The sequence below is a fragment of the Typha angustifolia genome, chromosome 13 (genome assembly GCF_048772165.1).
Source record: "Typha angustifolia cultivar Huaian chromosome 13, ASM4877216v1, whole genome shotgun sequence".
NCBI lineage: Eukaryota > Viridiplantae > Streptophyta > Magnoliopsida > Poales > Typhaceae > Typha > Typha angustifolia.
The window spans coordinates 2,671,272-2,691,445 of NC_133251.1; the positions used below are offsets into that span (position 1 = coordinate 2,671,272).

Genomic DNA, 20,174 nt, shown 5'->3' on the forward strand with positions numbered 1-20,174 from the left:
AAGAGGCCATCAGATCCTACTGTTTCTGTACTGCTTCTGGGGGAATCAAGCATCTTGGTCCGATCCTTTTATTTTTACATATATGGAAAACAATATCTTCTAGCTATTATTCTATATGGTTTCTATCTATGTTCTCTTGTTCTTTCTTCCTACCCTACCATGTTATCATTTTATATATATCTATATATCCTGGAACAAATTAGTCTATCTGCTTCTATCTATGGATTAATTTTGCTGCTTGGCTTTATTCACTTTGATGTTCAAAATACATGAATGGCCTTAAAATTAGCTCAGATAGAGATAGACGAGCTATATACTTTGTAATCATGATAGATCTATTCAAGATCCCTTGGTTTTTGAAGGTGAATCCTATCATTTGAATGGCAACTGGGTCATGAAATGATGGAGTCTCCTCTAAATCCTCATATATATATATATATATATATATATATATATATGTGCAAGGATATTAGGAACAATTTCTTACAATATGAACTCGATCATGGTTAAATATTTCAGAATTATAGATAGAGAATCATCTTTGGTTTGGAGCCACCTTCTTTTGGCTATGGAAATGGAGATCACTACAGCGGTACTATGTTTGGTGCATGATCTCTGTGTGTTTCAGCAGCTTGTTTCCTTTTCTTCCTGTGTTAATTGTCATCTCGTTATCATGCTATATTGGAGAGATTGACCACACTAGAAAGTACAAAAGAACTGATGGTACTATGCTTTTGGGAGTTCTCAAATCTGTCAATTTATGCATTTGCTTCTAATGATGCTGGAGTTTGAAAAATAGATCGATTATTTTGTTGAATTGAACTGTTTCAATACCAGTGCAGATGGATTCATGCAAATTACATTACAATACCTCTCTCTCTCTCTCTCTCTCTCTCTCTCTCTCTGATCAGAGACAGTCAGAAATTGGCACAGAAACACACGTTCTACACTTCTACTAGCATGAGTTTTTATTTATTTGTTTATCTCTCTCTCTCTCTCTCTCTCTCTCTCTCTTGCTTAACATGATCCGTCTGAGCAAAGTAATGATGAAGATTCTGCAAAGCCACAGAGATATTAACTTCTTTATTACTGCAGAAAACTATTTGGTTATCTTTTCAGTCATAAAGTGGCATTGGTTATAGGTAATTCATATACAATTATATACATAACATGCCACTTATGACCATGCTTCACAATATGGTTTTAATGTTGGTATGAAAATTAGAGAGTAAGAATTACCTTAATCTCTTTCTAAATTAATTATTAAAACAGACATATTTTTGCACTGTTTCTTTTCAAACATTACATCTAAATTAACATAAAGCATCCTATATTAACATGTACAATATTGATCATTTGTAGTATGCATACTGGTTAGATGACTTAGAAAAGGAAGATATAAAAGTCAATATTGCTCTCATTTCCTCTCTCTCTCTCTCTCTCTCTCTCTCTCTCTCTCTCTCTTCTTTAGTAGAGACATGCGTCAGATGTCGTACAATTTCAGCGCCAATTTGGGAATATTATTCTCTTGATTTCAAATAATACCAAGTGCTTGCATTTATTGTTGTGCATGTGTTTGTATAACTTTAGTTACTTCCTATCATCAAATACTTTAATAACAAAACATATATATGGAACTCAGTCTTCCATTAAAGTAGTTCTATGTGCAAAATAAGCATGCATCTTTAATTTCTATGCATCAGCTAGTACTTTTGATTGACAAAAGCTCATGGACTCTTTGATGCAAAACTGATACCTTTCTGAGTTCAAGCATCACAGTCAACAAAGTATATACCCAACCTTTTGAGTACTTTTTAATGCTTGTATGTTGTCTTTGAAGTGTCCAGATAAAAAATAAGTACATATTCTACCTTTGGCTAACCTTATTATGATGCTGGAGTTAAAGTCATAGACACTTCCAGCCTACATACACTTAATATGCATGAATTTCATATCTATCATGCCAAAATTTGGCATGTCGATTGCAATGAAAAGTATATACAAATACACTTTGTATTCCAGTAAATGAGTTATTGGAGAACTCTTTCAACACTGTTGTAATTAACTTTTGACCCACAATTTGCTGAAGTATATAAAAGAAAACTATGTTACCATTTCATTTCTGATACCCTTGTTGGTTTTTATTAAAAGCATTGATCTTACTATCTAGTAATACTTCTTATCCAGATTGCAGCAAATATTTTCTTTCTTTTCCATTATTTACATATACTTAATCGATCGTTAGTTGTTAATTACCTCTTTCATCTACAGTCTGAAATGAATATATACTATAATGGTCTCTTATTTCCATGTGATTATAAAGAATGTATGAGAGGCTCATGGGGTGTCCTCTTGATACTTTGAATTTGTGTTCGTATTCAAATAGTTTATACGAACTTATAATCTACTTTTCATATATACTAATTAATTATCTATAGATTTCAACAATTGTATCACGAATATTTTTATAGATTTAGAAAATAAATACGAATATATGCTAAGTGAAATAAATACATATATAATTTGACCGCTATCCAATCCATTCTTACCCTTAAGCTACTTGGATTGCTAACAGCTAATACTTCTATGGCTGATACTATAGTGGTGATTTATCCTAAATTCTAGTCAATATTCGTGCCTCAGTGCATTATTAGCTATAGTTTGAGAACTTTACATAAAACAACTTCCATAGTCTAGATTCTATCAAGTGCATTCTTCCAATTAATCAGGTGCTCTATTAATCTTTTTATTTTATTTTTCAGATCAATGCTGTGGAGAGTTTATGATTCAAAATGATTCTAAAACATTAACCAAATTCGAGAATAATATCAGCAAAAATTTTGCAATGAGATTTTGGATGTTTCTTAGGATTTGACATGCAATGTACTTAGGTCTGCAGAATGAGTGGAGTTCCTAATAATCTATAACAAAGGAGTTTAGTTCATCTTAATTCACCAATGATTAGCCTTTATGTGCAATATGAGTACATGATCAATTGATTCAGAAATCAATAACCAACCTATCACACTCTTATTTGATTATATCTATGTACAACTTCTACATAATTGAATTGATAACTAAATTTAATTATATTTTTTATTTGTAATAATAAAATTTAGTGTCCATCACATATATAAATTATATGTATTCTATTATAAGAAAATGTACATCAACTATAATATATATATATATACAGTTAATTTTATATATTATATTAAAAATTAAATATAATTAAATTGTAAGATCCCATGAAGATATGTATTGTGTATGGCTGCAGAGATTTTATAGCTCCTATCTCACTTATGGTGCTAAAGAAACTGGGCTTGAAGCTCGTCGATGTCCAACTCGATAAAATTAGGTCAAAGCCTAACTCGGACCCACTTTGGGCCCAACCTGACCCGGCCCAAATCTCTATTAGACTGGCTCGAATCAAGCTTTGTCCAAGCCCAATTTATCCGACTCTGTAGCATCTGGCTCGTCTATTAAGGCCCAATCTGTTTGCCAACGCTTGGTTTGCCTAAATACATTGGATTTAATAAAGATTATTATATAAGATTGGAAAGTGGCCTTTTTATTTTTTTTTTCTAAAAAATAAATATATGAGAGGCCAAAATTATGCAATTTGGGCCCCTATAATTGTTCCTAATAAAATTTTAAATCAATTGAGGCTTAGTCGATCCATTAGGTTCGATCCAATCTTGTGCTCGCCGTTGGCCTACCCAACAACATAGGTATAGACCATATAGGATCAAAAGCTCGAACTTGACTCGAGCTCAGATTGTGTCCATAATTGAGTTAGGTAGGCCTTGTCTAAACCTAATCTCGATATTTTCTAAACCGAGCCAATCCCGACTCCGTCTATCAGCACCCTAGATCTCATAACATCAGAGAATTGATTCGTTTCATATGAGATAATTACACCAAGGCGCTATGTACTATTACACATTTTTACATCCATCCTAATGCTTTCTTCATACAAAATTGACTATGTTAACTACGAAAAATCTCTCACCGTTTTGACGATGTTAATAAAAATTATTAAATAATTATTTTACCTTTTAACTTTTTTCTCTTTCGTTCTCAAAAGTAAGGGTAACATAATTTTAAACCGTCTAAAATTGATTCGTATAACAATCATATAAATTGTTCTAATGAAAAATCTAATAAATAATTAATAGAAGAGATGTTTTGAAAGTTTGCTTTTTATATTTAAACGGTTACTGTGTAGATGAAAATAAATGAAAGTTCTATGCGAAAATAGACAAAAAAAATAAATAAATTAAGATCTAGTGTAATTACTCATTTTAACATAAATATCTTTAATCTCCAGTAATGAGTCATCATTTGGTAACAATACAAAAAGTTACAATCGAACTAGTCGTATCAATTCATTGGTGGGTCCAATGAGAGTCACACTTCTTTTCCTCCTTTATTTTAATAATTATTGTGGGTATATATATTAGACAAAATAATAGTTTTATTCATTTGTTTTTTAGATAATTATATGTAAGCCCATTTTGAGATTAAAAAAAGAAGAAAATTAATTTATATATAAGTATTTATCTGAGAGTAGTTAATGAATTAGATTAGAAAAATAATAATAATTTACTGGTCAATGTTACGATTTTTTTTTATTATTCATATTTAATTAATGAACTAAAAAATGTTTTAAAGTTTTTTTTTAAATATATATATTTAAATAGTAATAATGAAAGGATGGATGAGTGAGAGGAGCTTTTGCGATCGAACGGAGAAAAATAGAAATTTACACACGAAGTAGAAAAGATCCAAAAAAGAGAGAGAAAAAGAACAGAGCAGAAGGAAATGGGAAGGCCTTTTTGAACGGGTGCGATCTTCCTCGTACGGAGAACCGGAAATAAGCGATTCCATCGGTCTCCTCTCCTCTCCTCTCTTCTTCATCGCTTCTCATCTCCACTCTGGTTGATGCGCCTTGGAGCGGATCCCTGACAAGTCTTCGCTCACCTCTCCTCTGCTATTTTTTCTGAGCGATGCGGTAAACCCTAGTGCTCTCGTTCACCTTTCTGGCCCGATTTCTAGGGTTTCGTTTTTGCGGATCGAGCCGGAAACAGCGGATCCGTTGTTTAATGCCTTCTTTTAGGGTTTCGGGCTTCGTCCGTTGAGCCGTTTGATTTGTCCCGAGAGAAGGAAGAGGCGGAGGAGGAGGAGGGAAGAAAGATGTCTGCTCGGTCCCACGTCACCATCACTCTCGGCCGCAGCGGTCAGGTATTGCCTCTCTCCGTGTCGGTGGAGGAGCTTTGGTATTATGTTTAAAGTTACTTGTCCATGTTAGTGGTAGAGGAACTTATTGATTGGTGGAGTTAGATTTGTCTACCTGAATGATTGAATGGTTGGGTGTGTTCACTTGTTTTGATTTATGAGTTTTTAATGATTGGATGAGTATTTGGAGGAATTTGATGGCTGAGTAGTGAAGTCTGCACTTGGGGGGTGAATAAAGTAGCATTGTTAGTTGTAATATTGTTTCATGAATTTGAATCTTTTATTGTTAAATGCATGTACTTTAATCATTGGCATTATATGGCATTCGATCCTGCTTGCCTGAAGTCTGATGTCTTAGGAGTGTGCATGACTTGCTACAGGAGAGAGGACTTATGGAAGATAATTTCTATATCATTTGAGTGCTGTGTAAGACCAATGAGATTACAGCATGAACTATAACTTTAAAGCATCTACATAGGGCCAAGCTTGGTGGTTAGTCAGCCATTTGTGACAACACTGCAAATAATTGTTTTTTTTTTCAAAAGCTTATAACATATCTTCCTAGCTTGATATATGCAGCTAATTCAATCATTCCACAATGTCTACTCAATGCCTTACAAATGATGAACTGATTGCTTGGGGGGTGTGAGTTATTTGAAATGGCAAAATGTATTTTTTTTTATAGTGTAATAGGCCTGACCAACACTCAGAAAGCTAGTTGACAATTTGAGATCCAATTGGCTTTCTGTTTGACATCTTGATGACCTAGGTAGTTGAGCTAATTTGGGGTCATTAAGAGAGTGATTGTGTAGTTTTTCGTAGTATGTGTTGAACTAATTAAAACAATAATTAAGTGTACTAGCAAGATTCATTGGCTACATCTATATGTAAACAACAAGTGTTCTTCTGTGCATGATGTGCTGTGAAGAATGGGCTCACCATCATGTGGGATCGAAGGATCTGTACAAAGAATTTCCTAAACCAGTTGTTAAATACTAGTTTTACGGAATTCTCATTATATGCATTCAGTTATTCCTCATTTGTTTATTGCAGGTTGTCAAGAGAGGTTCTCTATCTGATGTTAGTCATTCTGATAGCACGTCATCTTTAGGAGGTAAGAGGCCGATAAAAGAGAGGTTGGGAGGCAACATGGAAGATTCCCATCTACATGGAAATCAATACAAAAACAAACGGTGCTCTTTTTTCTTTTGCTACAGATTGTAGTTTCTAATACTTTATTCAGTAAGTAATTAAATATGCACCTTGTATTGCTCATGTCAATACGCAACATTTGTTATATTATCAGTATAGATAGATTCATGAAAAATTTCTTTTACTCATTACTCATGTACTATTCTTGAACCGACAGTTAATTATTTCAACATGAGTAGATCATAGCTCACCTGTAATAGGGCTGAAATTTTAGATAAATTGGAACTGATAGCATATGATTATTTACTGGTTTTAGAATTATCACTTCTAAGTAACTTTTTGGTAAAGGAACTTTGTATCTTTCAGTAGATCAATGCTTCTGTATCTGGATTTTTATTTTCAAATGTGATGCCAACATGCTTTATGATGGCTTCAATGCCTTCAACGTTGGTGATTTCCATCTGCAACTCTTTCTCTCACAACTTGACAACGACATTGTTGATTATTTATAAGACTTTTCACGGTCAGATCCCAGAAAGCATATTTGAGTCTGTTTGCTCCATCAGAAATTGTTGCTACAGATTTATAATAATAACTGGTAAAACCTTTAACTTTATTGTCTCTCTGGACTACACGACTTGATTGGTACCCATCTCTACAAACTGTGGAAACAATGAACTTTTACTGACTTCAAATTCTAATGAGATGTTAATCCACTTTTTAAACTTTTGGTAAAGGAGGAACTCATCCTCAAAAATGTAATCCATGAAATAAGCCTTTGGGACACCAAAAAGCCAAAAAAGATGGAGAGCACTGTAGGAGGTCCTGACCTTCTCAAAAAGGAGTATTTCCTTTACCAAGATTAGACTTTGAGTTAATAGTTAGTTTCCTGTAGTAGTTTAATTCTAATTTTGTCAAATTCCACAGTTGATTTAGCTCTTGAATACATTTATTTTTTATTCTTACTTAAATAGATAAATTTATATGGCTATAGCAGTGATTTTTGTGAGTCATTGCTCATAAATGCTAACCTTGCCAGCCGACGAGTCGAAAGCCATAGTTCAAGCTTCAATGATGATTTGGATGATGAGCATCCTTTATCCAGTATCCATTCCAAAGATCTTGAATTATTATGTTTTGTTTTACGACACTTCTTTTTTCCTTATGTTGGTTCCTTAATCATATGGAGATCGCCGGGTTGGTCAGGAGGATTTGAGACTGAAACTTATGAGGAAAGATTTGGCTGAAAGAAGAAATATTGGTATCACAAAGCGCAACGAAGTTGACCTGCGTGAAAAGCTTTCTCGGAATAGTCAAAATTCTTCAAGATATGATACACGGCAAGAAATGTCAACATCAAGGGCCTCTGGTCTTCCAAAGCGAATTCCTCCTGCTAGAAGTGCAGAAGATTTGCTCCAGTTAGATTTGGTGAAGAGAAGCTATTCATCCTGGACATTGGATGAGCCAAGGCATCGGTCTCCTGATAGATTTCTAAGTGCTTCTAGGGCTCTATCCCCTCCAAAGAGTTACAGTGAGCTGCCGAACCGTTCATCTGTTAGGTCTCTTGATGCCTCAATGCCTTCAAGTTATATGACAAAAGATGCGCTTGATGGTTCAAGACCATCACCTTATTTGAGCAAGTCTACAGGTCGTGTTGATGCAACAAAATCAGTTGTTCGAGCCCCTTCATCTATGAACGCCATACAGAGAAATCCTTTTGCGGTATATACTATATACTGAAACCTAGTATTTTATTTGTGCTGTAGACCAGCTCTGTTATTATTCAGATCATGTATGATTAATAGTTCAACAGCTGATTCTCTAGTGCTATGACTTGTTAGCTCTTTGAACATTTGACCTTGAAAGCTTTCCTCATTTACGTTGTAAGAACTAAGAAGCACTAGGTTGTTGAGTAGCTCCTTGTTGTATATTAACTGCAAGAGTGATTTTAATTCTTTACAGCTGTTAGCAAATATTTCGTGGCATACATGGCAACATCAGGCAGGGACTTTATTGTGACTGATGTAGACTTAGTAACTAGTATTCAGGTGTCCTTTTGGTGAAGATTCAGTAACCAGTATTCAAGATCCCTTTTGTCTTGGCATCTAAAGAACTCGGTCCAGTAGACATTAAAATATGAACTATTGCTTGGACTCTAGATGTGTTTGAGTGGGTGGGTAGGGGCTACAAGTCCGTAACTGTGTTAAAATTTAAGAAAATGTTTATTATATGTAGGCTTGCAATGCTTGCAGCTATCGAGTACACATTGGTATCTGAAAAAAAGCACATTCCAAGGTGAAAAAAGTCGAGAGGGTTTTGTGTGTGTAATTAATTAATCATGATTGCGCGTTCACATATTCATTGGATCAAATATCTTTCCTTTTTAAGTTCACGTAACTCTAGAAGTTGTCTCATATTATTTGTTTTTGCATGCTCACAGTCAGAAGAACCTCTTACTGTCGCCAGCCTGCTGCATTCGTTGGGTCTAGGGAAATATGCAATTCTCTTTCAGGCTGAGGAGGTAATTTTTCCTCTCTTCAGATGTTCTGTCGTATTCCCTATTAAGTATTTCAGGAAAAAAAATAGATAGTTGTGATCTTCCTGCAGAAGCTATCACAGGCTTGCGTTGTTCTTTTCATGTTGTTTTACTGTTGCCAAGCATGTCTGACTTGTCATATTGATATAATCTTAAATCAGATTTATTCAGCTTCTCTCAGACTCCTACTTTTTGTTTTTTGGTAGTAGTCGATCTGAATCTAGTTGTCCATCATGCTCCACAGATTGCATATAGTGTCTTACAACTATATTCTACTCTTTATACCATCTCCAATAAGGCATTAACCTCTTAATCAGTGGTGTTACCAGCATTAGTTATATGCAGAATGAACTACTAATTTGGCCTATTCTTTCGTTGAGCTACTTTTGTTCTGTTGCTTTTTTGGTCGTTTCATTTTCTTTAGCCTACGAAAGTTATGGACTTGGACATTCTTGACGTGTGGATTATACAATTTGCTTTCCATGCATATGTTGGTTAGTTCAGTATTATATACCATATGAATATATGTGATAACAAGTGTGGTAATAGAATAGAGTAATCTATGGTAGCAAAATTGGATAGAATATCTATATATTCAAGATTGTAACAAACATGAAAAGGGACGATTAAAGATGTCATGTTGCTTAAGATATGTTCTTTTTCCTTTTTAACAGGTGGACATGACTGCATTAAAGCAGATGGGAGATAATGACCTCAAAGAACTGGGAATACCAATGGTAAGTTTTCTCCTTTGTTGTCTTTCTTCACAATGTATTATTCTTCAATGCATACATTCATTTATGATCTTACCTTGGAAATGAGTGGTGGGGTTGCTGGATTAAACTGCTTTTTCTATGCTAACACATATGTAACACACTATTAGATTTATTGTATTAAACTTACGTAAGTATTGGAAATCAGTGAATACAGCAATTCATCACATAGGGTTGGAAACCTTAGTAATGACCTATATTTTTACCTATAAGCTTATAGGACAGCACATCTGTCTAATAGTATTGTAATTTATCATTCGTATATCTAACTACTTGATACTAGGACATATTATTAGGCTGACGTCTTAGCATTTTGTAAGTCATCCAAAATGGAAAAAAAATTTGTTCATTCTGAGAATAATTTGTAACATAGCTGGTGTATGATACATCTTAGTTGTGTGGAACAATGCAATAAATGGTTAAGTCACCTTAAAGCAAGTGGTGGTAGTTTTGAGCTTCCTTCTTTCTTCCCAGACCGTAGATTGAAACATATGCATTTGTGCACTTTGTCGTGATTTTGCTTTCATAACTTACTGTTCTGATTTCATTTATCTGAATCTGTTGGAAATGAAACAAGATGGGTTCCTTTTGTTGCCAAACTGTTAGAGAGGGAATTTTCTGGTTAAGTATATCTTGTGTATGTCAGTATTGATTTAAATGCTTGCACCATTGTCATCATCATTTGCACCCATCATGGCTATCAAGAAATATTTATGTTTGAGGTTGACCTCATGTTCAAATAATCTATTTGTCGAGAAGCTTTTGTTTTTGTTTTTGGTGTCTTTATGCTTTCTGTAAATTTGATTAGAATGTCACTCTCACAAATTCATCCTTACAAGACATCGTACCACCTCAGGGACCTCGAAAGAAGATCCTCCTTGCTGTGTTGTCTCCCTCGAAACATAGATATCGGTGAAGACCGTGGGGTCTGGATACTCGTGTATTGTTTCCTTTGGATCATTTTGTAGTTATTTGTAAGAATATTAAATTGTGGGGATCTTGTGCATCCTCAAAAAAATTGCTCATTTTCAAGGTCTCTAACCTCACTTGAATATGGTGCATTTCTCTTTCACCGTCCATCTTTCACGAAGAAGGCATCCCCGTTGCAGATTTTCATTCTCTTAACAGATCACCAAGTGCTAGATCTTTCATAGGTATTTCTTCTTAAAAGTGAAGAGAAGTACTATCTATATATATATATATAGTCAAATTAAACGGGAGAATCAAGTAACTCTTGTCAACTAGCCTTGATAGATGATGATCGCATGTATTCCTTCTTTTCTGATGCAAGTAATCAATGTTGCTTGAAGTGTGATTTGAAAGGCACTGACTACATATAAAAAGACCTGGAGGAATGAACGGTCGGAGGCGAAGTGGATGCTTGAAACAGTGCTTGTTGCGTGCGATCCAGTTGCTGTTTTGTAAGTTTTAGCACCTCGCAACGATTGGTGTATGCGACACACCTTGGCTTGTGCTTCTCAGTTCGGCATGACGTACAAACTTTTACTACTAGAGATTATCCAATCATTGGCGAGCTACTCAAGTGTGAGGTGGCAACTGCTTCCCGTTCCCATTCTTATTATTTGTGCTTCTTTTATTGTAGTGTAATTGTTTTTTATTCTTACAATGATGTACAAATATCTGAATAAGGTAAGCAATCATCAGCCAAAAAAGGACCGAGTTTTTTTTTTAATGGATCGTTAATTCATAGTCTAATCATAGGTTAGACAAAATAAAGTTATAGCCAGTTATAAAATAGATCGCATAATGGGGTCAATTTTTTCAAGAAATAAATCACAATAGGATTATATAAATATAGTGCTCCGCTGAAAAATTATATTCCATAGCAACCCCCAATCGAATGTTTGCAGTGATGGCCTAAAAACGTGAACGTTAGGATATGAAACTCCCAACTTTATCATCCTTGTAATCTAAACCTTAGCGAGATCAAACAACTAATTTTGTTATTGCAAGATAATCTACGTCCGTGAAACTAGAATCAGAAAAGGTACTTCCAATTCAAATATATCTATATACAAACCATACAAACTCACTTGGATGAATCAAAACAAGGCAAATAAAAGATAAAAAAGAAGAAGAATAGTAGCAGTAGTCAGAACTCGGTCGTGTTTGAAGTAGAACCGGAACCGCTACCGAAATCCCTGTGCCGCCTCCGATACGATACCAACCCTTCGGATACGATACTCATGTTCTCCTCCATCTCCTCGTCGTTGTCGTCCTCCCCATTCATCGCGCTCAGCGTCTTCCTCGCCATCTCCTTCCCCACCCCTCCTCCTACCTCCTCCGCCACCCTCCTCAGCTCCTTCTCCGCCCCCACCGCCTTTGCCTGCCCTCGAAACCTCATACTCCCCCTACTCATCCCATACAACGCCGCTACCAAGTACTCCTCCTCCTTCTCTTTCCCCTTCTCATTCTCCTCTCTCATCATCTCCACCACCGTCGCCACCGCTCCGCCGTCGACCAACGCCGCCCTCCCCTCCTTGCTCCCCGCCAAGTTGCACACCACCATCAACGCCATCCTCCTCATCTCCTTCTCGTCCTTTGCCACCGCCATCAAAGCCTTCACCGCCCCTACGGCCCTCACGATCTTAGACCGGTTCGTCTCTATGAGCGAGAGGTAATATAGCGCCATCCCGGCGTCGCGGCGAGCGGAGAAGGCTTCGGATGTAGCGGTGAAGACGTGGAAGAGCGGCGGAATCGCACCGAGGGCCCCGATGGCGGCGCGGTTCTCGCCCTCAACCGTGAGGCTGAAGATCACCGTCGCCGCGTCGGCCCGCGCCTCCGAGTTTCCGCGTCCGCCGAGCACCTCGACGAGGGCCGGCACGGCGCCGGACCGGACGATCCGTACCTTATTTGGCGGTTCCAGTGAGAGGTTCACCGTCGCGGCGAGGGCGTTAACCTGGACGCCAACGTGGCGGGAGAGAAGCATCGGGCGCAGCGCGGCTAATAGCCTCGGAGTACAAAGAGCGATCCGCCTTTCACGGCTCTCTCTTGCTGCTTGCCGGAGAGAAACCATGGCGATCTCTTGCTCCGAGGGCTTAGAAGTCATCAATTTGGTCAAAATCTCGTCTTGCAACGGATCCGCTGCCGCTTCTTGGGTTTCTGGACATTTCCGGCTCTCCGAATTTAGGGTTTCGATCTCGGAAGAGGGATACGAGGAGGAGTAGGAAACTGAGGAAGAGGACGAGAAGAGGCCCGAATTCGTGTTCCCCATTCCATCCTCCGTCATCGCCCTCGTCATCGGAGAAGATGGGATCGAGTCCATGTAACGCCGGACGATGTCGCGTGCGGCGTCAGATGAGATCGGGATCGGGCGAGGAAGGCCGGAGCGATCGCACCAGCTGTGGATCGCGGCCTTGAGGGCGACGTTGGGTATGAGGACAAGAGGGGAAGAAGAAGAGAGAGAGAGGTTAAGAGCGGGAGGGAAGAAGGCGAGGTCGGAGCAAGCCTGGATGCACGCTCGCTCGAAGGTTTGTCCGGAGGAGACGATGACGGGGTCCGCCATGATGGATTGGGAGATGGGGCAGAGGAATTCCATGAGGGCCTCCGTCGTGGCGATAGAGGAGGAGGGGGAGGACGATGGCGGCGGCGGCGGCGGAGAAGAAGGAGAGGTCAACGGCGATCGTCGGAAGGAAAGCTTCCACTTCCCTCTTCCCATGCCGTGTATAATATACGGTAATGGTATGCTTACTAATTCTCCCCCCTTTCTTCTCTTCTCCGCCCTCTCTATCTATGTGCGATCCTTTCTTCTTTCCCTTCTTTCTTTCTTTCTTTCTTTCTTTCTTGTTCTTTTTCTTATTAAGCTTTCGGGAGGAACCGCTTTGCCGCCGTAAGCGAAGCCGTCGTGGGGTCACTTTGCTGACCAAGCAATCAGTTATGGTGGTCACATTTACGGTTTAACCTTGCCACGCCAGCGGACTTAGGCACTACTTAATTAATTTAACATTAAAGGAATTTAATTAATAATTACGCAGTGGATGACAAAGAATTTTATTGAAAAATGACAGTAGGGCTAAATGGATCGATTCCAGGTTTTAAAGAATAATACTCGTATTATTTTTCTCGCCCATAGTCTTTTTCTATACATTCAAATTTTGGCAAGTTTGTTCGTTAATGAGTGTCGCGATACAGTTGCTAAACTAAACCAATTGATTCTCGCTAATGCCATAATATTACGTATTCCTTTGCTATATGTTACTCCACTTGATAGCTTCAACACATCAGTGACGTGGTTTGGATGTTGTCTGGAGTGGTCCCCTCACATGGAAGAGTTGTTTGGGTGGAGAGGAGGTCGGTCTTCGTTTCGCATTGTCCGAGAACAGAAGAAGTTGCCGCGGTTGACCATCACGAGGTCAACTTGTCTTCTTCCCTTTTAATTCCACTCGATACTTTGACCAATCCAGTAGGTGGAGATTCCTACTGATTTCCCCATCTTAAAAAGATCCGTAGTATATTGAGGCTTGAACTAGGAGTATTTCTACTTGTTAACTTTATCTCTTGGGTCGACTGATTGATTATTGTTTAATGGGCCTTGACTCTCTCGGGAATTCCAGCCCGGTCTAATATCAAACTTTCCCCGCCTGCGCCGTTCGACGATCATCTAGCAGTTGAGCCTCCGCCCAGCCGAGCCAGAAAGAAGGAATGCCGAGAAACCCTAAGCGAAACGTCTCGAAACCTTCGTCCGAGCCCTTCCCGGACCACTCCTTCCCTACCCCGGAGCAATGCCTCTCCGTCCGCGACGCACTCCTCGACCTCCACGGCTTCCCTGACGAGTTCGCCAAGCACCGCCGGACCGCCGATGGCGCTCCGGCGGCATCCGAGGAGTCTGTTCTTGATGGGTTGGTGATCACCCTACTCTCGCAGAACACGACGGATTCCAACTCGAGGAAGGCCTTCGAGTCCCTCAAATCCGCATTCCCTTCTTGGAATCAGGTTTGGTTATAGCTCAGATCCTCGTTCTTGGCTTCACTCCTTTTTGTTGCTTATTTTTCGGATATTGGTGTTCGATGAAGTGATTCGGGTTTGTTTTCTTGATTTTGGAGGTTCTCGATGCGGAGACGAAGCTCGTGGAGAATGCGATAAGGTGCGGGGGGTTGGCCGTCACGAAGACGGCTCGGTTGAAGAGTATATTGAGGGCTGTGAAGGAGAAGAGAGGGGAGATTTGCTTGGAGTACTTGAGAGGAATGTCGGTGGATGAGGTTAAGGCGGAGCTGTCGCAGTTCAAAGGAATTGGACCAAAAACGGTATATTTTCTTATTTCTAGTGGATTAGCGTAATTTTGTTCTTAATCTGAATAGATTAATTCCGCCAGATCATGCGTCTAAATAGTTAATTGAATTATTCTTTCTAATTATATTGTTTGAGAGAGGATTGTGAATCCTTGTTGCCATGAAAGTGGGAGTCCCAAAAATTGATCTTCCTTTCAGTGTCAACCAGCTAGCTTCAGGGGTACAGTAGTAACTTGTGAGTTGTTCAGATGTGCTGATTACCAACTTTATGCAGAGGCAATTAGTAATTTAGTATTTATATAGAAGATAACCCACACTGTGACACAATACTATTCATAGATCTAGAGATCTTATATCACTTTGTCTGCCTGTGCTACCATAATTTGTTTGAACTGACAAGCTTCTGAGATCTCAGATTTTGATTGTTAATTATGTCATGGATGCCATGTCCCACCTTTTATCCATGTTTCACTAGTTACTCATAAATGTACTTTTCGTTTTTACGAAATATAGTTCACAATACTATGGTGAGGACAATAGATTTACAGCTAATTGTCTCAGAAAGAAAGTCAAAAGAACATAAATTATTAAAATCTGAAAATTTTGATATATGTGGTTGCATAAAGGCAACTTGATCAAAAAGAGGCAATTCTATATTTTACTCTCAATTGTCTTGATGCTTTATCATTGAGATTATGGTTTAATGAAATAGTTCTTTGAGAGTACATTTACTCGTTATGATTTTGAGTATTAGAGAATGCATGCACCTTATCTCATTTCCAAAAGTAAAGAGCTAAATTCCGCTTATAGTCATCTTAGTTAGTTCATTAATATTTGCCCCTTAAAGATAACTAATCAAGTAATTTCATTTCTTTCATATTCTAGAAAAGGATCTTTGGCTCTATAATCTTGAAAAGCCACATCTAGCTTTGTTACTGAACTGAGGAGCATGGTGCACGTGGAGTCCTGTGTGAACGCGTGAGGACCAAATTAGTTCCTTTTTTGAGCTTTATGGATTCTCCTCTTGAACATTGTGGAATGCAGAGGCTTACACATAATTAGGGGTCAATAATGGGGATAAATCACCAACTTGCAACAGAATTCTGTAGCTAGTCCAGCCTAAATATTGTTTGGGCTGGATAATCACCGGCCAAACCTAGTTCTCAGGTTCTGAAGTTCCAGCCTTGACATAGTTTTATTATGTCAGGCCATTTTACAACCTAGACCACAGGCAATTGACAACCTTGGTATAATAATAATTTGTATACCTATTTAAAGATAAGTACATGTGTAAAATGCAAGATTCTATATAGATATATCACAGATTACACACAGCATGAATTTCATTAGGTAAGTAACTATATACACAATAAAAATTATGTAATTTAATGTATATTCTGTTCTCTTTAATAAATCATTCCACAATTCATTTGTCCACCAAATGAATAAATATATAAACTAACCAAATAAAAAGGTGTGTGTGGCTTGTCTTTGGTATCTTCTATCATGTATTTAACTGTCTTTTTCACGCCATGGCATGAGATTCTTCTAGTTAGTCTTGTAAAACCAGATATGTGCACTGACATTGTATAAGTTCCATTTCATATGCTTATTAACTCATTTAATACATGTACATCTATCAGGTAATATATACCTCCAAATTATTATGTTGTTTTTGTTTGTCTAGAGGTTAATGAGATAAATATTGCATTATTCTGATGTTTCTTCATTTTTTTATTTTTCATTTTCATTTAGGTTAACTAAACAAGTTCAATAAAGTGCTCACATTAATAACAATGCCATAATGTATTCCAATGGAATAATGGATCTCTTGAGCTATGATGTTTGATAAATATTTGCAAACTAGAACATCCTTTCATAACTATGACACTATGTGATGCTTTAAGAGAAACACCGGTGAGGACATTGTTTTTCAACCACCAAACCAAATTTCCAGGTGATTTTATTCTAGGTGTTTGCCTAGCTTCATACTCTTTGTTAACCTGATATGGTGCGAGGTTATTTGACAACCTTACTAAAAGCATATTCAGCTGGCTGCCATTCTGTATTCATGAATTCTGCAGTATTACAGCTGATTGCCATTGCTACAGAGGTGACCTTGAAAAAGTTATCTTATTGTCAGCATATTGTCTGGTAATCCAGAGTTAGTGGTAATATGATGGATGGTTACTTAAATCATGACAGGTGGCATGTGTACTCATGTTCTATCTTCAGCAAGATGATTTCCCAGTTGACACACATGTGAGTGGATTTTAACTGATTTTACACCCGATTCTCCTTGTCCAAGTACATCCATCTGGTATAATTTCAATATGCTTGTGGTGTAGGTGTTTCGGATTACAAAGAGCATTGGCTGGGTTCCCATGATAGCAGACAGGGAAAAGGCGTATCTTCATCTCAACAAAAAGATCCCTAATGATTTGAAATTTGATTTGAATTGTCTTCTTGTAACTCATGGTAAAATCTGTCAAAGATGTACCAAGAAGGTATACAATCAGCAAACCAGAGATTTTAATGCTTTGTGCCCTCTCACAAGTTACTCTCTTGTAAATGAACCAAAACACTGACTTTTGAAAATTTGAACAGCTCATATCTTCTTTTTCATAATTTTAAAATTTTGATAAAGATGATGGAACAGAGTTACCAACACATATCTGTATATTGGATCTTTGAAGTGGTTGCTTGATTTGATTACTGAACCTACTCGGTTAATTTTGCATTTTGCAATATGTGAATGGTCGATGAGATCTCTTAAAAAGGACAATTGGTTGGGTGGGAGTCATGCAAGAGGGCAGGATAGGCTAAAGTCAATGAAATGTTTTGGTGGGAAGTGATGGCACTGAGAGATATTGGTAGATTGGTGTCCACCTTGCCTTTGAAAAAAGAATATATATATATATATATATATTAAGATGAAATTGGTGTGGGAAAGTGGAATAAAAACACACTGCAATATTCTCCCAAGTCCTCTCCTAAAGTTGGAAGCGGGGTCCAATAGAACAATTGCCCATCACTAATTCCTTTGCTTGTTTATTAACAATAGTGGAGATTGATGACTAAACTCCTGTCATGCCATTCCTTTTGTACTGTATAAGATATGCTCTGATTTGAAGTATATTGTACTCTTGTTTATGCCATCCACTTTCATTATTCTTTGTTTTGGTTAATTAGTTCTTGTTCCTGTATACTAAATTCTACTATTGAATCTTTGCAACTATGTGTATATTATATGATATAAATTTCAGGAACAGCAGCAGTTGGAGATGTATTCTAAATATATGTATTGTATATTTCTCAAGTTGTAATGAGACTGCCTTCCTGCTCTCTTATGTTGAGACTGAAGTAATAATGCATAAAGAACTTCCCCACCTTCAATTATATATCGCAGCAAGGAGATAAGTTGCTGATGGAGCAGATGCATCTCTCCTTCTGATTTTTTTTTTTATATTGGACCTATCTTCCATCACGGTATCCTTTAGTTGCAAAGTACTTGTTTCCAATTGTAAGTTGTGCTGACACATCATGCTGGATATCTTTTTGTACTTCTAGTCTCCTTTCCTTACTGAATTCGTGGGCTATCTTTTAGTTGCAGAAACTGTTTTCAATCCAAACACTTGTAATCGCATGCAGCAGTTGCTTGATGTAAGTATCTGTATCCTACTTTATTTATCAGAGATTAGGGTATATCATCTGACTAAATAGAAAAGCTAGTAGCTGCGGGTCCACAACAACTCCGCTGATGATGCTTGTTGTTGACCCATCAACTTAGCACTATATTTACTCTTTTTATAATATTTATTAACTCTTTGTCTGTAGCATATCAACTCTATATATGTAGTTGTTTAACTGACTCACTACTTTCAGGAGAAAAATCTCATTCTCCCTGCATTGAAGGAATGGAAAAGAATCCAGTAGACTCAGTCTGTGCTCCCTCAAACAGCATGTTCGATGGGGATCAGAAAGATGGTCTCCTGGTTTGCGGTGGTGGCAAGGAGAAGAAGGTCCGGCTGTTTGGCTTCGAGCTTGATGCGCATAGTAAAGTTTGTTCTGAGGAAGCTAAGGTGAGAGAGCCTGTTGTTTTAAGCCTAAGGGAGGGACCAGACAAGGAGATTTGCTCAGTAGTTTGTGATGTACAAGGCAGGAAGTTTGGCTGCCAGTTCTGCTTCAAGGAATTCGCCAACTCTCAGGCCCTTGGGGGTCATCAAAATGCTCACAAGAAGGAGAGGATGAAGAGAAAGAAATTGGAGCTTCAAGCAAGGAAGACAACCGTGAGTCCCTACTACTTTCAACCTCTTTTCAGCAGCCATAGCTACAAGCACAGCATCTCGATCCCGTGGTTGTATGATCCTTCTCATCGCCTTCCTGAGTTCATGCACCTTGAAGAATGCCATGGGAGTTCTAAGACCTACGATTTAAATATGTACACGGGCGGATTCTTCCCTAAACCAGCTGCTCTTGCATCTTGTGTCCCCCAGTACGCCAACTGCATGTTCAGTGTGATGAGACCCAACTGCTTGAAAGAGAATCAACCTCTCATTGTTAAACCCCTGTTATCTTCACCGAAGCAGAAGTGTAAAGGTTTGGATCTTCAGTTAGGATTAAATGTCTGAAACTTCTCTCAGATGCAGTATCTATTTGGAGACTATGTGGTAGAGATTTCTTTAGATACGACCATGTCTCTACGCTGTGCTCGCGGGCGTTCAGGCTCTCTATCCAATAACTTGTAAGAGAGAAAGATTGAATATTTGAGTGCCCCGTGCACACAGCTCAAGTTGCGAAGCTCCATCAATACAACTTTCTTTGAATGCTTAATCTATTTAGTTGTAAAGATTGAATGCTTAATTTTGCTGTTATGGCGTAGGGGATAGGGAGCATACTGTGCATGCATGATCGTCAATCATCAGTGTGTTTTAGACTATTTGCCGAGATGTATGTTCTGGAACACGGAAAGAGCTAATTTCAGATAGGTTTCCTGTTAGTTTCAGATAGTAGAGGATATAATATATTTCTATCCTCTACTCCAAGGCCTGCATCATCATCATGCACTGGCTAAGCACATTCTCACCGACATGGTGTGCCTATTTGTCCTTCCTCGATGTAGGAATTGCTCTCTGGATCGCGACTATATTTATTATTCTTCAGTTTTTCATATTTTTTCTGTTTTATTTTGATGTACCATTTCTTTTGAAAGTGATAATTTGATGG

The 20,174-nt window shown here is 38.0% G+C and overlaps 4 protein-coding genes across 7 annotated transcripts; 3 read left to right on the forward strand and 1 right to left on the reverse strand.

The window, feature by feature from the left end:
• The first annotated feature begins 4,766 nt into the window (after nt 1-4,766).
• LOC140774070 (uncharacterized) lies at nt 4,767-10,809 on the forward strand. 2 transcript variants are annotated; one of them, XM_073116913.1, is made up of 8 exons: nt 4,767-5,014; nt 5,120-5,244; nt 6,292-6,431; nt 7,430-7,494; nt 7,580-8,112; nt 8,831-8,911; nt 9,601-9,663; nt 10,539-10,809. In XM_073116913.1, the coding sequence occupies exons 2-8, from the start codon at nt 5,197-5,199 to the stop codon at nt 10,665-10,667; spliced, it is 1,059 nt and encodes a 352-aa protein (XP_072973014.1). In that variant the 5' UTR covers nt 4,767-5,014; nt 5,120-5,196; the 3' UTR covers nt 10,668-10,809. The 2 variants fall into 2 exon arrangements, with proteins under 2 accessions (XP_072973014.1, XP_072973015.1); XM_073116914.1 differs by having other exon boundaries at nt 4,773-5,014; nt 10,556-10,809.
• A 753-nt stretch (nt 10,810-11,562) lies between these two features.
• LOC140773663 (U-box domain-containing protein 39-like) lies at nt 11,563-13,509 on the reverse strand. The gene has a single exon (XM_073116345.1). The coding sequence runs from the start codon at nt 13,376-13,378 to the stop codon at nt 11,813-11,815; it is 1,566 nt and encodes a 521-aa protein (XP_072972446.1). The 5' UTR covers nt 13,379-13,509; the 3' UTR covers nt 11,563-11,812.
• Nucleotides 13,510-13,695: 186 nt separating this feature from the next.
• Nucleotides 13,696-18,353, forward strand: LOC140773664 (putative DNA glycosylase At3g47830). 2 transcript variants are annotated; one of them, XM_073116347.1, is made up of 5 exons: nt 13,696-14,652; nt 14,763-14,963; nt 17,154-17,210; nt 17,297-17,455; nt 18,215-18,353. In XM_073116347.1, exons 1-5 carry the CDS (start codon nt 14,362-14,364, stop codon nt 18,272-18,274), a joined length of 768 nt encoding a protein of 255 aa, XP_072972448.1. In that variant the 5' UTR covers nt 13,696-14,361; the 3' UTR covers nt 18,275-18,353. The 2 variants fall into 2 exon arrangements, with proteins under 2 accessions (XP_072972448.1, XP_072972447.1); XM_073116346.1 differs by lacking the exon at nt 18,215-18,353 and having other exon boundaries at nt 17,297-17,618.
• Nucleotides 18,345-20,154, forward strand: LOC140773665 (uncharacterized). 2 transcript variants are annotated; one of them, XM_073116348.1, is made up of 3 exons: nt 18,345-18,471; nt 18,556-18,611; nt 18,834-20,151. In XM_073116348.1, the coding sequence occupies exon 3, from the start codon at nt 18,866-18,868 to the stop codon at nt 19,577-19,579; it is 714 nt and encodes a 237-aa protein (XP_072972449.1). In that variant the 5' UTR covers nt 18,345-18,471; nt 18,556-18,611; nt 18,834-18,865; the 3' UTR covers nt 19,580-20,151. The 2 variants fall into 2 exon arrangements, with proteins under 2 accessions (XP_072972449.1, XP_072972450.1); XM_073116349.1 differs by lacking the exon at nt 18,345-18,471 and having other exon boundaries at nt 18,558-18,611; nt 18,834-19,030; nt 19,111-20,154.
• The last annotated feature ends 20 nt before the right edge of the window (nt 20,155-20,174 follow it).

Excerpts from the sequence above, each read along its gene's own strand:
- LOC140774070 (XM_073116913.1), top strand. The coding sequence starts at position 5,197 with ATGTCTGCTCGGTCCCACGTCACCATCACTCTCGGCCGCAGCGGTCAG. Across the intron at positions 5,245-6,291 it reads CTCTCGGCCGCAGCGGTCAG|GTTGTCAAGAGAGGTTCTCT; the intron begins GTATTGCCTCTC and ends TGTTTATTGCAG. Across the intron at positions 6,432-7,429 it reads AATCAATACAAAAACAAACG|CCGACGAGTCGAAAGCCATA; the intron begins GTGCTCTTTTTT and ends TAACCTTGCCAG.
- LOC140773663 (XM_073116345.1), bottom strand. The coding sequence starts at position 13,378 with ATGGGAAGAGGGAAGTGGAAGCTTTCCTTCCGACGATCGCCGTTGACC.
- LOC140773665 (XM_073116348.1), top strand. The coding sequence starts at position 18,866 with ATGGAAAAGAATCCAGTAGACTCAGTCTGTGCTCCCTCAAACAGCATG.
- LOC140773664 (XM_073116346.1), top strand. The coding sequence starts at position 14,362 with ATGCCGAGAAACCCTAAGCGAAACGTCTCGAAACCTTCGTCCGAGCCC. Across the intron at positions 14,653-14,762 it reads CATTCCCTTCTTGGAATCAG|GTTCTCGATGCGGAGACGAA; the intron begins GTTTGGTTATAG and ends TTGATTTTGGAG. Across the intron at positions 14,964-17,153 it reads AAGGAATTGGACCAAAAACG|GTGGCATGTGTACTCATGTT; the intron begins GTATATTTTCTT and ends AAATCATGACAG.